The 17,068-nt window shown below is 42.4% G+C and overlaps 2 protein-coding genes across 3 annotated transcripts; one reads left to right on the forward strand and one right to left on the reverse strand.

Moving 5' to 3' along the window:
* The first annotated feature begins 4,459 nt into the window (after positions 1 to 4,459).
* LOC116202077 (WD repeat-containing protein 11-like) lies at positions 4,460 to 13,317 on the forward strand. The gene is given in 21 exon segments (XM_031533595.1): positions 4,460 to 5,222; positions 5,225 to 5,645; positions 6,492 to 6,972; positions 7,400 to 7,487; positions 7,604 to 7,785; positions 8,019 to 8,155; positions 8,248 to 8,314; positions 8,888 to 9,050; positions 9,141 to 9,255; positions 9,411 to 9,486; positions 9,584 to 9,766; positions 9,928 to 10,088; positions 10,236 to 10,341; positions 10,559 to 10,763; positions 10,852 to 11,138; positions 11,350 to 11,471; positions 11,681 to 11,825; positions 11,943 to 12,035; positions 12,183 to 12,256; positions 12,430 to 12,483; positions 12,588 to 13,317. Coding segments are annotated over 21 exon segments (4,062 nt in total). The 5' UTR covers positions 4,460 to 4,618; the 3' UTR covers positions 12,886 to 13,317.
* Positions 13,318 to 13,824: 507 nt separating this feature from the next.
* LOC116202078 (actin-related protein 6) lies at positions 13,825 to 16,862 on the reverse strand. Of its 2 annotated transcripts, none has more exons than XM_031533597.1 (7): positions 16,039 to 16,862; positions 15,465 to 15,663; positions 15,327 to 15,390; positions 14,809 to 14,893; positions 14,667 to 14,717; positions 14,529 to 14,591; positions 13,825 to 14,436 (listed from the first exon to the last, which is right to left on the reverse strand). In XM_031533597.1, exons 1-7 carry the CDS (start codon positions 16,761 to 16,763, stop codon positions 14,361 to 14,363), a joined length of 1,263 nt encoding a protein of 420 aa, XP_031389457.1. In that variant the 5' UTR covers positions 16,764 to 16,862; the 3' UTR covers positions 13,825 to 14,360. The 2 variants fall into 2 exon arrangements, with proteins under 2 accessions (XP_031389457.1, XP_031389456.1); XM_031533596.1 differs by having other exon boundaries at positions 13,825 to 14,447; positions 16,039 to 16,851.
* Between the last annotated feature and the right edge of the window lie 206 nt (positions 16,863 to 17,068).

Genomic DNA, 17,068 nt, shown 5'->3' on the forward strand with positions numbered 1-17,068 from the left:
TGGGCTTTAATGTTGGAGAAATTACTTAACTCGGCAATCGCAGTTATGAAGTGCTATATAGGCGGGACGCTGCAGGCAGCCCCCCACGGCCATGATCAGCAACATCACCATTGGTCTGATGAAACCCGAGCACTAACTCCACCTCCAAGGCCCCATCTAGCCCTGCCTTGAGGCACTGCCTAAAGGCATCCTTCCAGGAGCATCGCATCGGAAGTGTGGTCCACCTTCCTCTTGATCAACTGCAGGCTCTCATGATGAGCAGTGGGAAGATGTTCTATAATGTACTAGGCGTCGGTATGGCTCTCTCCATGGACCTAGCCCAGAAAAGTTGATGGACGATCCCCTGAGGCAGCTCTCAATATCAGTCTCTCTGATCGTCACATCTCTTTCCTTGATCGATAGGCTTCCTACTGTTGATAGATCCTCGGCTTGTGTTTAATGTTACTTGTAAAAGTCAATGAATTTAGTGGTTATCTTATCTAGCGAACAAGGTCCAAAAAACAACATTGGTCGAAGCTAATCATCATATCATGCTGCTAGAAGTATCCATGAGGACAAGCGCATCGATCATTGGGTTCAGAATTACTCGCCAAGGGATCGCAGATGGCAATTTCCCATAGTCCCAGCCAGAAGAAGACGGAGGTCTGGACGACAAAGAGGGGGTGTCCCTAGTCCTACTGAAGCAGGAGTTCTCGTCCACAATCAATCATCACAGTCCATCAGTTGTCCTTGTCACCCCTCTGATTCCTGTTGGCTGTATTTGAGCATACACAGAACCTTATACTATTGTGGCCATCGAAACCGACACTAGCTAGATATATACATCAATTTAGTACATTGTTAAGGGGGGAGACTTAGGTGCGTGGGAGATGAGCAGGGACGGATAATGCGGAGGAATAGGTTGTGTATTCCACAAAAGAAAATAGAATTATGGGCTAACTTTGCGGCAAGGCCTTAATCGACCCACATCATGAGCCGGTCTTAGGGGATGAATCAGGCTACTGGTCTCTAGGTTTGGACATTGTAGAATTGGTGTCTCACCCCTCATGTTGAGAATCATGATGATAGATTTGCACTGGTTAAGAGAGTCAAGAACAAAAGGCTGAATGATGTCCAGAAAGTACAAGGCATCATATTTATCAACCTGGCCAAAGGGCCATATGTAATGTTTTGATTCGAAGCTTTGTTTTTAATTCATGAAGCGTGTATGGTTCAACTCTAATGTTACGGCAACCTTGTGGAGTCGTTAATATGGACTTGTGACGACCCACGGATCACTGTAATACAATCATATAATTTGAAAACATACGACTTATCAGAAGAACATAAGAACTTTGAAGAGCACCAGGAATCTGAGAAGAAATTGATTGATGTGTTTTGGGCCGAAGGCTCGCGAATTCATAATCCTTCAGGCGGCCTCCGGACAACACAACCTTGTGTTAGAAAACTGAGCATGTATGCAGTGAAAACTTTAAAATCGGTAAAAATCAATTTTTTATCGCATGCTCGATTTTAAACAAAAACTTGAGATCATATCTCGATATGGAATATCATCTTCTAACGAATAGACAACAAGATATAATGAATCCACAAGTAAAGTTACTACATTTGTACTTACTCTTGTCGGATTTGGTTTATTTCAATCAATTAATGGAACCGTCCAATTGTCCGATTGCTAGCTCGTCCACACGAACGTGTCACCGCCAAGAATAGCTTCCTCTCGATCCGTGCACTCCGATCCAGGTCATCAACTCGAACGGAATCGCCACGGAAGGAGAAGACCATGTCAAGATAGTCTCAAACAACACTGATTCACCAAACTAAAGCCGGGGATGGCCTCCGATTGGTGAAGCAAAGGGGGCGGCTGAGCAGGGATGTCTTGGCCCCTCTCTCTCTCTCTCTCACACACACATACTTTTCCGGTCTTGACAATAAACGACACAACTCTAGGGATCTAATTGCAATTATTAATCAATCTATATTAATTAATAAGTCAAAAATTAGTCCTTGCACTTTAAAGTCATCTAATGACTTGCCCTTCAAGCAAGAAAGAATTATCACTTTGTTTTTAACACAAGTTTTCCCTTATAGACAATCTATTTATAAAAACTTTTAAAAAAACTCTTGTATTTCCTTAATTATATTTACCTTGATGTTGGATTCGGTTTCGGGATGCGCTAGCACCCCTGTAGCCACATTGCAAGATTCATCCAATAATTAATTTCTAATTAATTTCTTTAATTAGAATTAATTCTTTTATGGGTTTAAACAAGCTCAATATGTGTGACTAATAAGGTCCATCACCAAGTGGCAATGAGATTATAATATCAACTCGTTTGACATTATCGAAAACTCTTTCCATAACCAAAAGCATAATTTCCAAAATGCTATCGGCTCCGAAAGTTTATGAGTGACACCTAGTAACATATCACGACAATCCAAATAGTGGCGAATGTATAATTAAAATATTCTAATGAACCTATGATCATATATGTCATGCACTGAGTCCCTCCATTATAAGATCCCAGTCTAGTCAAGGCCATGGTAAATGTCAAACCCTTTAGTCGACCATATGTATCCCCTAGTTTCATTTTTGGATCTATAACACTTAAACATAAACTCTTTTCCAAACGAGAATTTCTCTATCCAGAATAAAGCTCACATCCACAAGACCTTTTTCATGTTTACTCATATTAGTGAATTCCATCTTGATCGGACACCTACCTCCAAGTATAACTAATTAGGATCACAATTTACCGAATACTCATGTTAAACAGAAATACATTAGCAGTAGCAAATCTCCATTACCCATACATGAGATAGCGTTCCATATTTGGTCTAAAAACTATATGCACTGATACGATCTAGACAATATTCGTTAACATAAGCAAATTACCTTGTGAATATTATCTAGGCGTCACGTTCGATTACTTATCATATAAGCATCAACATGTCTGTCCTGACAACGGCTGCTAGATAGCATGAGACTTACTATTCCATTTTCATTAGTATCTATATATTAATCATGGATACAGACGGATGTGAGAATCTATTTGGAAAGATAATGTCCAGTTAAGTCTCCTACAATCGTGAACAATTTAAAGATATTATTACCGAATTATTTCGTCACTCATATTTTTAACCCTTTAAGAATGAAACATTCGAAAATTTAAATGACTTTATTCTAATAAACACAGACAATATATGAATAATATAATAAATTTTATTACCATAAAAAAAATTATCTGAATATATAAACCGGCTCTTGGGCATATACCTTGAGTCATATGCTGTATGCTCAGAAAGCTTTTCAATCCTCAAGTTCATGTGGGAATATGCGACAAAGGTGGGCGGGTGCTATTACAAATTTGCATGATGAAAAATACAGGAATATATTAGGAATGAAGATAGACCAAGAGAGTTGATGATAGGACATGATCATTATGAAGCACCTAACGAGATTGTGAGTTGGTCGGAGCTGCAGCGAGCTTTATTTATGACGGTTCTCTAGAGTCCTATGTCCGGAGAGTAAATAACAACAACGATGGCTGAGGAGTCCTCCGTACATTTAGGAATGTTTGACACATAATTCCAATTGTATACCTTGCAACCGACGAGAAAGTATGCTGGTAATCAATTGAAGCTGAATGCAAAGAAGTGAGCAAAGGGTTGGCTTGGGACGCCCGCAAACAGATGATACATTTCGTGATTGGGTAGGATACCATCGAACTTTTGGCAATCGGCACTGATGAAACAACCTAAAATCTGGACATCTCGATGCCATGGGTCGACTAACCATGTTTCAATAAAATGACTGATAGTTAAATGGAATCGACTATGGCGGCGTCTCAATTTGAACACTTTTAAAGCTACGTTTGATTTTACATTCACATTTTTAAAATTTTAACTCTACTTACTACATAACAAAAATCAACAACACAATTATTATTTTTTCATTTTTCTTCAATTTTTTAACCATTCAATTCAATTTTTAATATTAATTTCTCTCAACTATCTATTACTTTTTCCATAATTCAACAATACAATTATTACTTTTTATCGACTATTCATTATTTTTTTACATTTTTTCTCATAATTCAACAACACAATTATTACAATCCAATTAAAATCAAAAGTCAACTCTACTTAACTATAAAACTAAACACACCGTTAAAGTCTTGTAGAAATACAAGCGGTCTGAATGTCGGACGGATTTGGTAGCATGAAATAATCCATCATTTGTTTTATGTCAATGTTTCATTGAAGCATGCTGTAATGAGTTACGGAGAGTGTAGAGTGATGAGAATAGAAAAGGGACCAAATAATGAAAAATTACGAGATATGTAGGCGAGTTTAACAATTTTAAAAAAGTAGGGACCGGTTTCGTGTTTCTCTCCATTCTTTTCTTTCTCTTACACGCGACCAGATCGTCCATGACAATCGCTTTATGACACCCAGGAAGGAAGAAACTTCCATTACCAGCCCGCACGTAAAGCTCACCAGTCTCCTCTCTCTCTCTCTCTCTCTCTTCCGTAGCAGAGAGAAAATGGTGGACAGAAGAAACGTCAGCTAGCTCAGCTCAGCTCTGCTCCCGCCAGCTTCCGCAGCCGCCGCCGACATGTCATCCCATCCCCGGCCGCCGGACCCCGGCAGCTGGGACGCGATGCTCCCGGGCCCTCCGAGCCGCAACAACTTCGGATCCCTCGACCTGTCCTCCTCCGGCCTCCTGGCCTTTGCCTCTGGCTCCTCCGTATCCGTCGTCGACTCCCGCTCCCTCCAGCATATCTCCACCCTCCCCCTCCCCCCGCCCCCCAACGGGTCGTCCTCGTCTGCCTCTTCCCCATCCTCCTCCCTCTCCCCCTTCGTCACCGCCGTTCGCTGGGCTCCCAACCCTCTCCCCCACTCCCTCGTCGACGACCTCCCCTCGCCGCTCCTCCTCGCCGCCGGTGACCGCCATGGCCGCCTCCTCCTCCTCGACTTCCGATCCCGCACTGTCCTCCTCTCCTTTGACTCCGACTCTACCTCTGCCCCTAGATCCGGTATACAGGACCTTTGCTGGATCCGATCCCGCCCCACCGACTCCTCTACCTCCCCTTCCCCCTCCCTCCTCCTCGCTGCCATATCCGGCCCCTCGCTCCTCTCCCTCTACTCAGCCTCCTCAGGCAGCTGCCTCTGGCGGTACGACTCCTCACCCGAGTACCTCTCCTGCCTCCGCTGTGACCCTTTGACTCCCGCCACTTCTGCGCCATTACCCTCAGAGGCTTCCTCCTGTCCATCAGAGCTCTGGGTGACTCCGAGGATGAGATCTCAATCACCGAAACACAGATCAGAACTGACTCGGCGGAGCTAACCCGGCTCGAGCGGGACTCATCCAATTCATCGACTTCCTCATCATCGTCTCCTGCTTCTGCAGTTTTCCCGACATATATGGTCAGATTAGCATTCTCAACGCAATGGAAGCATATAATGTTCGTGACATTCCCAAGGGAGTTGGTCGTTTTCGATTTGCAGTACGAGACCGCCCTATACTCGGCCGCACTGCCCCGTGGCTGTGGGAAGTTTCTTGATGTGTTGCCTGACCCAAATCATGACTTGCTCTACTGTGCTCATCTTGATGGGAGGCTCAGTATTTGGAAAAGGAAAGAGTAAGCTAACGTTTTCTTGGTACTTAAGTTATTTCATTGTCCAAGTTTAAAATATATTAGAGTAGATCAGGACAGAGCCTACTTTAGGATGCAATGTGTGTTATCTGGAACAAAGGCTGTTCAAGTTTTTTTTTTTTTAATCGAAAAAGAGCCATAAATAATCAGTTTTTAGTAGATTTTCCATGACATTTTACTTGTACTGGGCTTAGGAGAAAATATTGATTTTTGTTGTGTACTTGTGTATATTGGGCTGTTGGTGGTAAATGCTACGAACATCAGTTGGGGAATATTCTTTCCTTGATTTTTTTGATGGTTCTTTGCTCCATGACAACAGAAATGATCACGGTTATTTCTTTACTTTGCTTTTACGTGCCTGTCTCATTCTTTTTTTTGTTTTTTTGGGGATTCATGTTTTCTAAATCCTCGTTTGTGTTGAATAAGTTCCAAAATTAGGTCTATAGTGGTTCTGTGTTAATACAGCATTGCCCTGAAGTACTCTGTTAAGAGTTCAGCAGCTCTTTTATGTATGTTTAGACTTGCTATAATTGCCTGTTATTTAGCTAAGCTCAGGGAACCGACATTTATTGCAGTAGGGTTGAAGCTTGCTTGATGATGTAGAGTGCACTGCTAGATCTTAGTTTTGATCGCTTCCACTGCCAACAAAATATTGTATTTAGATGTATTTATGCTCTGAGAACTGTAGCATAATTGATTCTTTTTCCTGAAGTAGGATTTTATGTTTTTGGGTATGGCTCTCAGCTTTGCAGTCCATCAAATTGTTGACATTTCCATCCTCCATATGTATTCTTTTATTCCGACAGTGTACTTATTTTAATATTGTGTCAGAGGGGAGCAGGTGCACGTAATGTGTACAATGGAAGAGCTGATGCCTTCTATCGGCACATATGTTCCTTCTCCTTCAGTTCTTGCAGTTGTTCTCTGTGAGTCAGATTCCACCCTCCAAAATATTGCCCAGCGATATTCGGATGTACCTCCTTCACCTTACTCCGATGTGGATATTGACAACCCCTTTGATTTTGGTGACGATTCCCTTCTCATATCAAAGACACGATTGATCTCCATTTCTGATGATGGGAAAGTATGGAACTGGCTTTTGACTTCTGAGGGTGCCTGGGATGCCCAAAATGATAGGAAGAATGAGGAACTTGACACAATTGAAGCAGCAACTCCTGTGAACAAAAATGATAGTGTAGAATCATCCATTGATGGAGTTGAGCCTGAATCTGTTGAGCAATCAGAGAGTGTACATAGCAGCAAAATTCGTCTTTCAAACTCCTCTATCGTCCAATATGATATCTCATACAAGGTTTGTAGGTGAATATATTCATTTCATGTATCAGTTAGCATATTTTTCATCTTGATACAGATTTGGGCCTGATTTTCTTTGGAAATCCTCGGATGTTCTGAAAGTGGAAAAGAGATGATGAGATCAACAGACCATTAGGGAAATAGATCAGTTTTTTTGGTTTTTGAAAAGCAAAGAACGACTAGTGTGCTAATCTTACAGTGCATTCCAATGCACCGTGGTTTTGTCTTCATGACAAGTCCAACAATGTCACGGTGTTCCATATACTGATCAGGCCTGTCATGTTGGGGTCATTCAATTATTATATCATTTTCAAGTCCTTTTTTCCGTGAAACTAGCAGATAGCAAAGTGGTGTATCTACAATGTTCCATAGTCTGTCCCCCTGTTCAGTTATACATGCACTTACAGGTTATGTCTTTGGTGCAGATAATCTTAGTCGGACAGCTTCAACTTCTTTCATCAACAGTGACTATGCTGGCTGTACCATGTCCCTCTTTAACTGCCACATTAGCCCGTCTGTTGCATTCTCTCTTCTCATGTTAAATTATTGTTTACTGTTGAAGTGGGGGAGGTCAGTTGAAGTGCTAGTTTCAAGTTTTCAGTGTATGACTAACAAGATTCTTACTGAAGGTGGGGGAAACAGTCCTGCTGTGGCTGTTCCGTTGGTCGCTCTGGGAACTCAAAGCGGGACCATAGATGTTGTCGATGTTTCAGCGAATGCTGTGGCCACAAGTTTTTCTGTTCATAATGGCGTCGTTAGGGGATTGAGGTGGCTTGGCAATTCCAGGCTTGTCTCGTTTTCTTATACCCAGGTGCTTATGACTATTCCTTTTTATTCTTATTTTCTCTCATCTATTCCTTATTTTATCCCTCAATCAGGCGAATCCTATTATTTTACTATATCTATGCACAGCCAGTTCCATGATCACTTCACTTGGAACTGGCCACAGTTTATGGAAGGTTGAACTTTTTTACCCTTGTGCTTCTGCAAGTGTCTCTCTTGTATTTATGGAGTTAAATAAGCTATATGTGTGTGTGTGCTTAGGTGAATGAAAAAACTGGAGGCTACATTAATAGGCTTGTTGTCACATGCCTTAGAAGTGGCGTTAATAGAACTTTCCGGGTTCTCCAGAAGCCAGAGCGTGCTCCAATAAGAGCATTAAGAGCGTCTTCATCTGGAAGGTTAATTTTCAAATCTTTGGATTTTCTTTAATTGAAATTCGAATTCTCATTAACTTTTTCTTTCCCCCACATTACTACTCTCTTATTTGCAGGTATCTTCTGATTTTGTTCCGTGATGCCCCTGTGGAGGTTTGGGCGATGACAAAAACCCCCATCATGGTAAGTGAGCTGCCACTTGTTCTGCCTTGTCTTCTGCCCTAGCTTGTTTTAGTAACATTGCATTCTCGTTTGGGTCATTTGAATAACTCAGCCTGACATCAGAGTCTTGTTACAATGATTTCATATGAAGGTTCTCGCTTCATGCAGTGCTGTGTGCAATGAACAGTATGGACTATGAAATAAATAGTATTTTGGTTCATGTTGAATGTAACTTGATGTCATAATGCAACTATGGCTATTCTTTTGGGGAGCGGAATAGGTAATGTATGGCTGTTGAGTAACTTGTGTGGTTATCTGGTCCTTATTTTGAGGAGAGTTGCACGAGCTGAGTCTTTTGCTATGTTATAAGAAAAATGAGAAAATATAATAACGGAAGTGCCTCTCATGGACTACTGTGCTTTTAAAACAGTGTAGATACTGATTCTGCACTCATTTCATTCATGCAATTTTTATTATGTCTACCTAATTTTTGTTCTGCACTTGAATGATGTGCAAAACACTACACTGTAGCAGTGACATCATTAGTAGTACATTTTCATCTAGATATTTATGATGTTTTATATATCTATGTAGCTTAGATCATTAGCCCTTCCATTCACGGTGTTGGAATGGACTCTTCCAACTGTTCCAAGGCCTTCCCAAAGCCCTAGGCCGTCACCATTATCTTCCATCGATCGTGCCAGTGTAGCAACAGATGGGACGTCTTCCCCAACGACACCATCTTCTTCGGATTCCAGTAAGCATATCTACCTCATATATGTGCATATTTTATGAGATATGATGTATTTTCATCTAATGTCTACTTCTGATTTTTATCAATTTACAGAGGCAGCAGGCCATGATGGATCACAAGATGAAACTTCAGAAAGCTTTGCATTTGCACTAGTTAACGGGGCACTTGGAGTTTTTGAGGTTCATGGCAGAAGAATCCGGGACTTCAGGTACCCTATGTTCATCATTACGCAGTTTCCCATTTGTGGGATGGCACTTCCGCTCACTGTGGATGCTGATGCAATTGCTTGATAGTTTGATCTTGATTCGTCAATGAGAAACTCAACTGCTCATCCTCGTGCATTCCTCATTGGCTTGTGTGCAGACCTAAGTGGCCGTCCTCATCATTTGTTTCATCTGATGGGTTAATCACAGCTATGGCTTATCGGTTGCCTCATGTAGTAAGTTCCTTTGCTTATTATCTTTTGCTTACTGGCTTTACTGGAATCCTAGATGTCAAACTTACATTCAGGGTTACATGGCTTTGATATTTACCAGGTTATGGGAGACAGATCAGGAAATGTTAGGTGGTGGGATGTAACTACGGGTCACTCATCATCTTTTAACACCCATAGAGAGGGAATAAGAAGAATCAAATTCTCACCAGTTGTTGAAGGAGATCGTAGCCGAGGGCGAGTTGCTGTGCTATTCTATGACAATACATTTTCAGTATATGATCTGGTATATCTCGGTGCAGCTAATATGAGGTTTCTGTGATCATTGATATCATGTGATAATTACTATATTACACACTTCCATGATCTAGTATACATTAGGTGCCTTGATACTGGACTTTAGCTGTGGCATTTTCTTTACATGGTTCAGAATCTCTTTCTATGCAGGATTCTTTGGACCCACTAGCCAATTCCCTTCTACAACCTCAATTTCCTGGAACACTTGTGCTGGAACTCGATTGGTTATCAGTTCGAATGGACAAAAATGACCCCCTGGTACTATGCATAGCTGGCGCTGATAGTAGCTTTCGCCTCATCGAGGTCAATATGTATGTCTTAATGTCAATTATTTTCCCACTTAATATTTTCCCACTGCTCTTATTCAATTACAGACCGGAAACTTGGCTATGGCAAAGTTATACTGTTGAGATTTAATGTCTTTTGAGTAAGCTAAAGCTTGCTGTTCTTGTATGCAGAAATGACAAAAGATCTGGCCCTCTACCCCAGACCAGAGCTGTTAAAGAGAGATTTAGGCCGATGCCCTTGTGTTCCCCAATACTACTACCTTTGCCTCATGCCCTGGTAAGAATTTTCCTTTCCTTTCCAATTTGATAAAATAGCTTTGTGTGTGACAATAATGGATATGGCCTATTATTGGCAAGCAAATTATACCACTTACCAAGTAAATGAGAGGAATCTTCATGATGCATAAAGTTAGATGCAATTAGTGGTCGGTGGCCCCTCAAGCTCTCCTATGAGTAGCTTCCTAGGAAATTCTAAATCTCACAATTTTTTGCAGGCACTGAGGATGATCTTGCAATTGGGTGTGAAACCCTCTTGGTTTAATACTACTGGCACAACTATAGAGAAAAGGCCTCACTATATTCCAGGAACTGCTTCATCTGCTGGGGATCTAAGAGGTTACATGGTAGAGATACCCCCACTTGGTGACTCTGTGGTCCCAGAAATGCTCCTTAAAGTTTTAGAACCTTATAGAAGAGAAGGTCTGTTTCTTTCCTTCACATTCTGCAGCTGATGATGCACCAAGAAATTGAAGACTCAGCAACTCTCTTCCTTTTTATGTTGTTGAAGGGTGCATACTTGATGAGGAGAGGGCAAGACTTTATGCTACTGTGGTGAACAAAGGTTGTGCCGTGAGGTTTGCATTTGCGGCCTCTGTGTTTGGTGAATCCCCAGAAGCACTTTTCTGGTTACAGTTGCCTCGTGCTCTTAACCACTTGATGAGCAAATTTGTGAAGAAGACTCCACAGAGGGATACTGCATCTGCCTCTGTTTCTGAGATAGATGAGACAGCTATATTAAGTCGGATAACATCAAAGGGCAAATCAACATCTGGATCAACAAATCGGGATCCATTGGTAAGTTATCAGTCCACAAGGACGAGCAACATGCTTTCTTAATTTCTTATACAGGCATGGCTCCCAATTTTCTCAATGTAGCTAAACTTTGAAAACTTTCTTCTGCTCTCGATCGAACATCTTTTTTGGTTTTGCACTTCTAATATTATTCTTTCTCGCTTTTCGTTTTCTGGTTTTTTTCTCTTTTTTTTTAAATATTTTAATGGTGCAGACTCAGGGCCAAATGAGATCTATGGCTTTTGAGCAACATGAGTTATGGGAGAATGCTAATGAACGTGTACCATGGCATGAGAAGCTTGAGGGAGAGGAAGCTATCCAGAACCGCGTGCACGAGTATGTCCTCTTACCCATTGCAATTTGTTCTTTCTGACTGCTCTGTTGAATAAGCAAGTAATAAGATGAGTCTGCTTGTTTTCCGCTTCAATGCTACAAAAAATGCAGGATGCCGATACACTGCTTTCTGTTAAGTTTTCCCTATTAATCTAACTGCTAGCTTCCAGTTCATTGCCATTGTTAATTTCAGGATTCTTTCATCTTTTCAGGCTCATCTCGGTTGGAAACTTAGAAGCAGCTGTCAGCCTATTGCTTACCACTCCTCCTGAGAGTTCCTACTTCTATGTAAATGCTCTACGTGCAGTTGCACTTTCTTCTGCAGTGTCACAATCTCTTCATGAGCTTGCAGTTAAGGTGAGCAGGTTAAGTTTGAGCAGTTACTTCTATAGTCGGGTTCGATCCTTCAAAAAGGGAAAAGAACATCGAATATTATTTGTTGTTTCATTTTCATAACATTATTGCTATTTCCAGGTTGTAGCTGCGAACATGGTCAGGACTGACAGGTCACTTTCAGGCACTCATCTTCTTTGCGCTGTTGGAAGGTATCAGGAAGCATGTTCACAGGTCAGAATCTCTTTCTCCTAAGTAATTTTATTCTTTCAGTATCTGTTGCAGTCAATGTCAAGCAAACTTTCTCTAGATATCCTAATTCTCTTGGCAGTTAGAATCCCATGGCATAATAATTTATGCATCTTTTCATGTAATATGCAGTTGCAAGATGCTGGATGTTGGACTGATGCTGCCACGTTAGCTGCTACGCATTTAAAGGGAACCGACTATTCGAGGTTATTCTTTCGTCTCTTCATTTAAATAGTTTGTATTTTCTGTGTGTATCTCGACTGCCTTTCAGTGTAATTGTGGAACCTTGCTTTCTATAAGATCATCTCAAAGATGCATCATATCAACTTCATCGTGTAAATTAATCTCTGTAATAATTTCACACGTGCATGCCTTTCAGGGTGCTGCAAAGGTGGGCTGACCATATCCTTCAAGCCGAACATAACATCTGGAGGTATAACAATATTTCTCTCTTCTACCTCCTCCCATGAAGATTCATGTTTGTTCTGGTTCTTGTTCTTCATGTCTTAACACTCCTAAATGGTGATGATTTCTTAGGGCTCTGATACTGTACGTAGCGGCTGGGGCTCTCCAGGAGGCACTAGCAGCGATTCGTGCAGCCCAGCAGCCTGATACAGCCGCCATGTTCATACTTGCTTGCCGTGAGATCCATGAGATGTTCATTTCAAATATGAGGAACTCAAGAGATGATGAATCTTCAGCAGAGCGAGAACGATTCAGCTTGCCTGGGCTGGACTTAGAGAATGAGGACGTTGGTGCAGTCGGAGAATATTTCGGGCAGTACCAGAGGAAGCTAGTACATCTGTGCATGGATTCACAGCCAATTTTCGACTAAAAGAGCGGTATCTGTCGACTTTGTATCCATGATCCGTTATTTTCACTGATCAGATCATTCTACGTGCTGGGGAAAGTTGCTTGGGTGATCTAGAAGTTCCTCCTGCGAATTGACAGATATCATGGATCGAGTTCTGAGTGGGACGGATTGTCACAGCATTTATCATGTGCCCTGCAATCTGGTGCCGTAAGCATGCTGAGTGGTGGAAGTGCCAGAATTTTTGGTACAATAGCTCATGGGTTGTGTGCTTATTGTCTATGCTTTTGCAATTTTATAGGGTTCAAGATGAAAATTTCGGGTATTATATTATATACTTCTATGATGAGCCTTTGTTGTAAAAGTTCTGGTGATTTGCCAAATTTTGAGAAACCGATTCTTTATACAGGGGAATAGAGACATTGAAAGGTTGGAACTCAAAAACTTTGCTCTGGATGGTTTTCTTACTTCACTGCCTTGCCATAATAAGGATGATGTCTTATTGATCATCAGTCCCAATCGAACTGGCCTGGGGCGTGGCTTGGGCATTATTGGATGGGCCTACCCCAAGATGATGGGCTTGGTAGAAAGGCTCACTGGGCCTTTGCTGGTCGGATAATGGGCCCAGTGAAAAGTTTGATGAGGTCCAACCTTAGCCCAGCATGCTTCTATTTATTTATTTATTTATTTATTTATTTTTACTGAAGGGGAACACTAATTGGCAAAATACCCTAACGATAGATGTGACAAGTTATATTACTCCTCATATATGCAGCCAGACACAAACTCCCAAGGTGGGACTTGAAACTCCACTCCCTAGGTCGGACCCCAAGCACGGGAAGAGGCGACCTCACGACAGGGTCCACGCTCACATAAATTTCATTCCTCTGAGACAACGACAAATCTGAACGCTGCAGTTGAGCTCATTGGGCTTACGAGAATATACATGGAAGAGCTAGCTACTGTGTCAACGACAGATCCAATTTCAAGGCGTCAGGGGTGTCCCGTCGATCTTTACCCTGAAAGCTCTTACAAAGAGCTGACCTCCATATTTGTCTACAGGTCAGGGTTAGGACCGAAGATCAAGCAAAAGCTGTTACATATACAAGCAAGTTGCAACCTTACATGTTACAATTCTGACTAAACCAGTTGAACACGAATGACTCAACGAAGTTCTAATGCTTGATATGAGCTTTGTCCACTCGGACTTCGTCTTAAACAAACATTATCTCCTCTTCAAGAGAACCGTCATGGGATCAGAGTTTAATTGGGTATTTCCACAGAATCAGCACTGGAAGCCCCCCTCACTCTGATCCAATAACGCCATGAATGGATTGCTCTGCTTGAAAAACTTAGCTGTATCTTCACTGAATATCAGCAAGAACCACTATTCAAATATCCAGCAACCTTCATGATGCTTTCTAGACAGTTGGAATGGACCATCGAGATTCCAAGCTCAGCGAAAGAATCTTTTGCAGCACCGAGCAGATCCAAGTTCCTCATACTCCGCTTTGGTGACACACATTGATTCGAAATCTGGGCTTGAAGCCAATAGTGATCCCCCTCTCCAAACACCTAAAATGGGACTGAAAGAGGAAAATTCATAATTTTCCACAAAAGAGACGCAGCATCTTTGAGATGAAGATGGTTCTTGATGACATGCTTACTCTTCTTGAGTTGTTATCTTAACTTGGTAGTAGTCGGGAACAAGAGGCCGGAGCTCCTTCTCTCTGATAATGTCGAAACGCAATCTCGTTAGCGTCTGAGAATATAACCAGATGCAGTCAGATGAGCTTTACACTTACAATCTATCAACAAACCACGGGAAGAGGGTGCTTCCACCAGTTAATATAATGCTGCAAGAACCCGGCAAATATGTTAGGCTAGTTGAAACTTTGATTGATAGTTGCCAATATGCAGTTTACTTCAAGAGTTTCGTGATAAAACCTTTCATAAAGCACAGGATGAAGAAGTGGATGGCAGGAATTGACAGATCGAACGATGCACTCTGCTAGTCCTGCCTCATTCATCCCTGCACGGAAGATATTGATATCACAATGATATTGAGCTCGAGGTATAATCAAATTACAAGATGGCATTTTACATAAAAATGTAATATACATTCAAGTTGCACTATAAGGCTAGACATCATACATTCCCTAACCATATCAAATGTCAGTGTCCTAATGAAGATTGTGCTTCTAAATAAACGTTGAATGTTGAAAACGTCAGAGTTATGCAACAGTTCAATTTCGACATCTCTACTCTTGGCACAAATTCCATCCCACATTGATAGTTGAAATTTAACATAAAATTTCAGGGTATCTAATCCGATTAGCATCTAAAATGGCAACTATTAACCCAAAAATCCCCCAGAGTCATAGAAACTCATGTTCCGTCAAACAACACAGAAGCTGGAACTATAAATCAAATCCCTTTACTGACTGTGACAATGAAGTACAAACCCAAATCTGAAGGTCGGAAAATCATCTCTGGGACTATGAAGCGCTCATTCATCAAGTCAAACTCCTGCAGCACCGGGTAATTGTACATTAGCTAAAGCCAGAAAAGGGCAATGCTTGTCATGACAAAATGTACATTACATTTTTGGTTAGGTCGATCCTTTTCCTATCTTCCAGCTTCTCCATTTCCTCCGGCTTGTTGTGATTCTTCGCCCCTGATCCGTTCATAAGTGTTAGATACCGTTTTGCTTCTTCCGGGTCCTTGACAAATCCCTTTGTGTGGGTGACTCCATCAGGAAGTACATAAGTGCTCCTGAAGGGATTGTCCTTTCCTGGCTTCCTACAGCAGCAAATCAATTTCGCTCAAGAACCCACATATATAAACCGGAAAGAAAACTGAACTCAAATAACAAACACAACAAAGTGGGATTCCAACTTTGAAAAACTGCCGCTGCCACTATGGACACATATTGCTCCCCAAACATGTCGAGATCGCATCATGTGCATATATCATATGGAACATGAAAGCACACACACAGGCCCACGCACACAATGAATGTAATTGTCAATGTTCGTCGAATGACTCGTGAGGGTTCATCACTGACGAGAAACTAGCTCTGAAGATCTTCATATGCACCCAGTTTGTGAACTTCTTGTCAAGTGGTATGAAGAAAAATGTCTTCTTTCGAGGAAAAAAAGGAGGAAGAAGAATTACTTGGCGAGCTGCAAATCACGCTCGACGTCAAGGGAGACAAAGCAGAGCTTCTCCTTCACATCATCCATGATGAAGCTCTCGTCCATGACATTAATGGCCCTGTAAGACACCATTTCCTTCAGGTAGTTGGTCAACGCCTTCCCTCCCAAGTCAATCCTCTTGACCCCATAATTGAGGGTGAAGTTCTGAAAGACGGGAGCTACGTGGGTAAACGAGAACCCGCAGTCGACGACGAGGCTGCACTGGGTCTTGGAGGCGAGGCCCGACGGCCGGACGCTGGCCTCGTAGAGGTGGACAAGCGACGGAGAATCGGAGATGCAAAGGGACTTGAAGTTGAAGTCCTCGAAGACGAGGGAGAGGGTGTCGCGTTTGATGGAGGGGAGTGTGAGCAGCGGGAGGGTCAGGAGGAGGGAGGAGGAGGCAGGGCTCACGTGCCGGAGGTGGGTGGAGAAGATGTGGGACCAGATTTCTCGCTGGAGGTCCGGGTTGATAAGGTGGCCGCGGTCGATGGGGCGGCGGACCGCGGCGGAGGTGAGGTCCATGGAGGAGGTAGCTGCGGCAGAACTGGTGGGGGACGGCAGAGGCTCCGGGGGAACAAACTTCTTGGAGGAGAGCGGCCGGACGAGGCAGTTGGGGAGGACGACAGCGGGGTCAAGCTCCCCGGCGACGCCCGCCTTTATGAGACTGCCACCGTTGTCGAGCACCACCACCGTGCCGGCGGCCATTTTCAGTTCGATGCTGAAGGGGAAATTCGACGATGTCCGGGATTTTGGTGGGGTATATGGTTTCCCGCGACTAATTGCAAAAGTCCCCCTCAATTTCGAAGTGTTTACCAATTCATTCCTCAAACTATTATGTTTTCTGCAAATGGATCATCTGTCTCCTACGACTTTCAGCTCCCCAATTTGTCGATCTGCAATCGCAATTTGACGGAATCAAGACGGAACTGTGATGATGATGTTGAAGAGTGATGATGGTATGCGTGAAAGAGTAAATCGATGTACATTTGAGTGAGGAGTCGTTGCTCGAA

Source organism: Punica granatum, chromosome 3 (assembly GCF_007655135.1).
Source record: "Punica granatum isolate Tunisia-2019 chromosome 3, ASM765513v2, whole genome shotgun sequence".
NCBI classification, from domain to species: Eukaryota; Viridiplantae; Streptophyta; class Magnoliopsida; order Myrtales; family Lythraceae; genus Punica; species Punica granatum.

Excerpts from the sequence above, each read along its gene's own strand:
- LOC116202078 (XM_031533596.1), bottom strand. The coding sequence starts at position 16,763 with ATGGCCGCCGGCACGGTGGTGGTGCTCGACAACGGTGGCAGTCTCATA. Across the intron at positions 14,592-14,666 it reads CCGTGGTTTGTTGATAGATT|AGAGAAGGAGCTCCGGCCTC; the intron begins GTAAGTGTAAAG and ends CGACATTATCAG. Across the intron at positions 14,448-14,528 it reads AAGATAACAACTCAAGAAGA|TCCCATTTTAGGTGTTTGGA; the intron begins GTAAGCATGTCA and ends TTCCTCTTTCAG.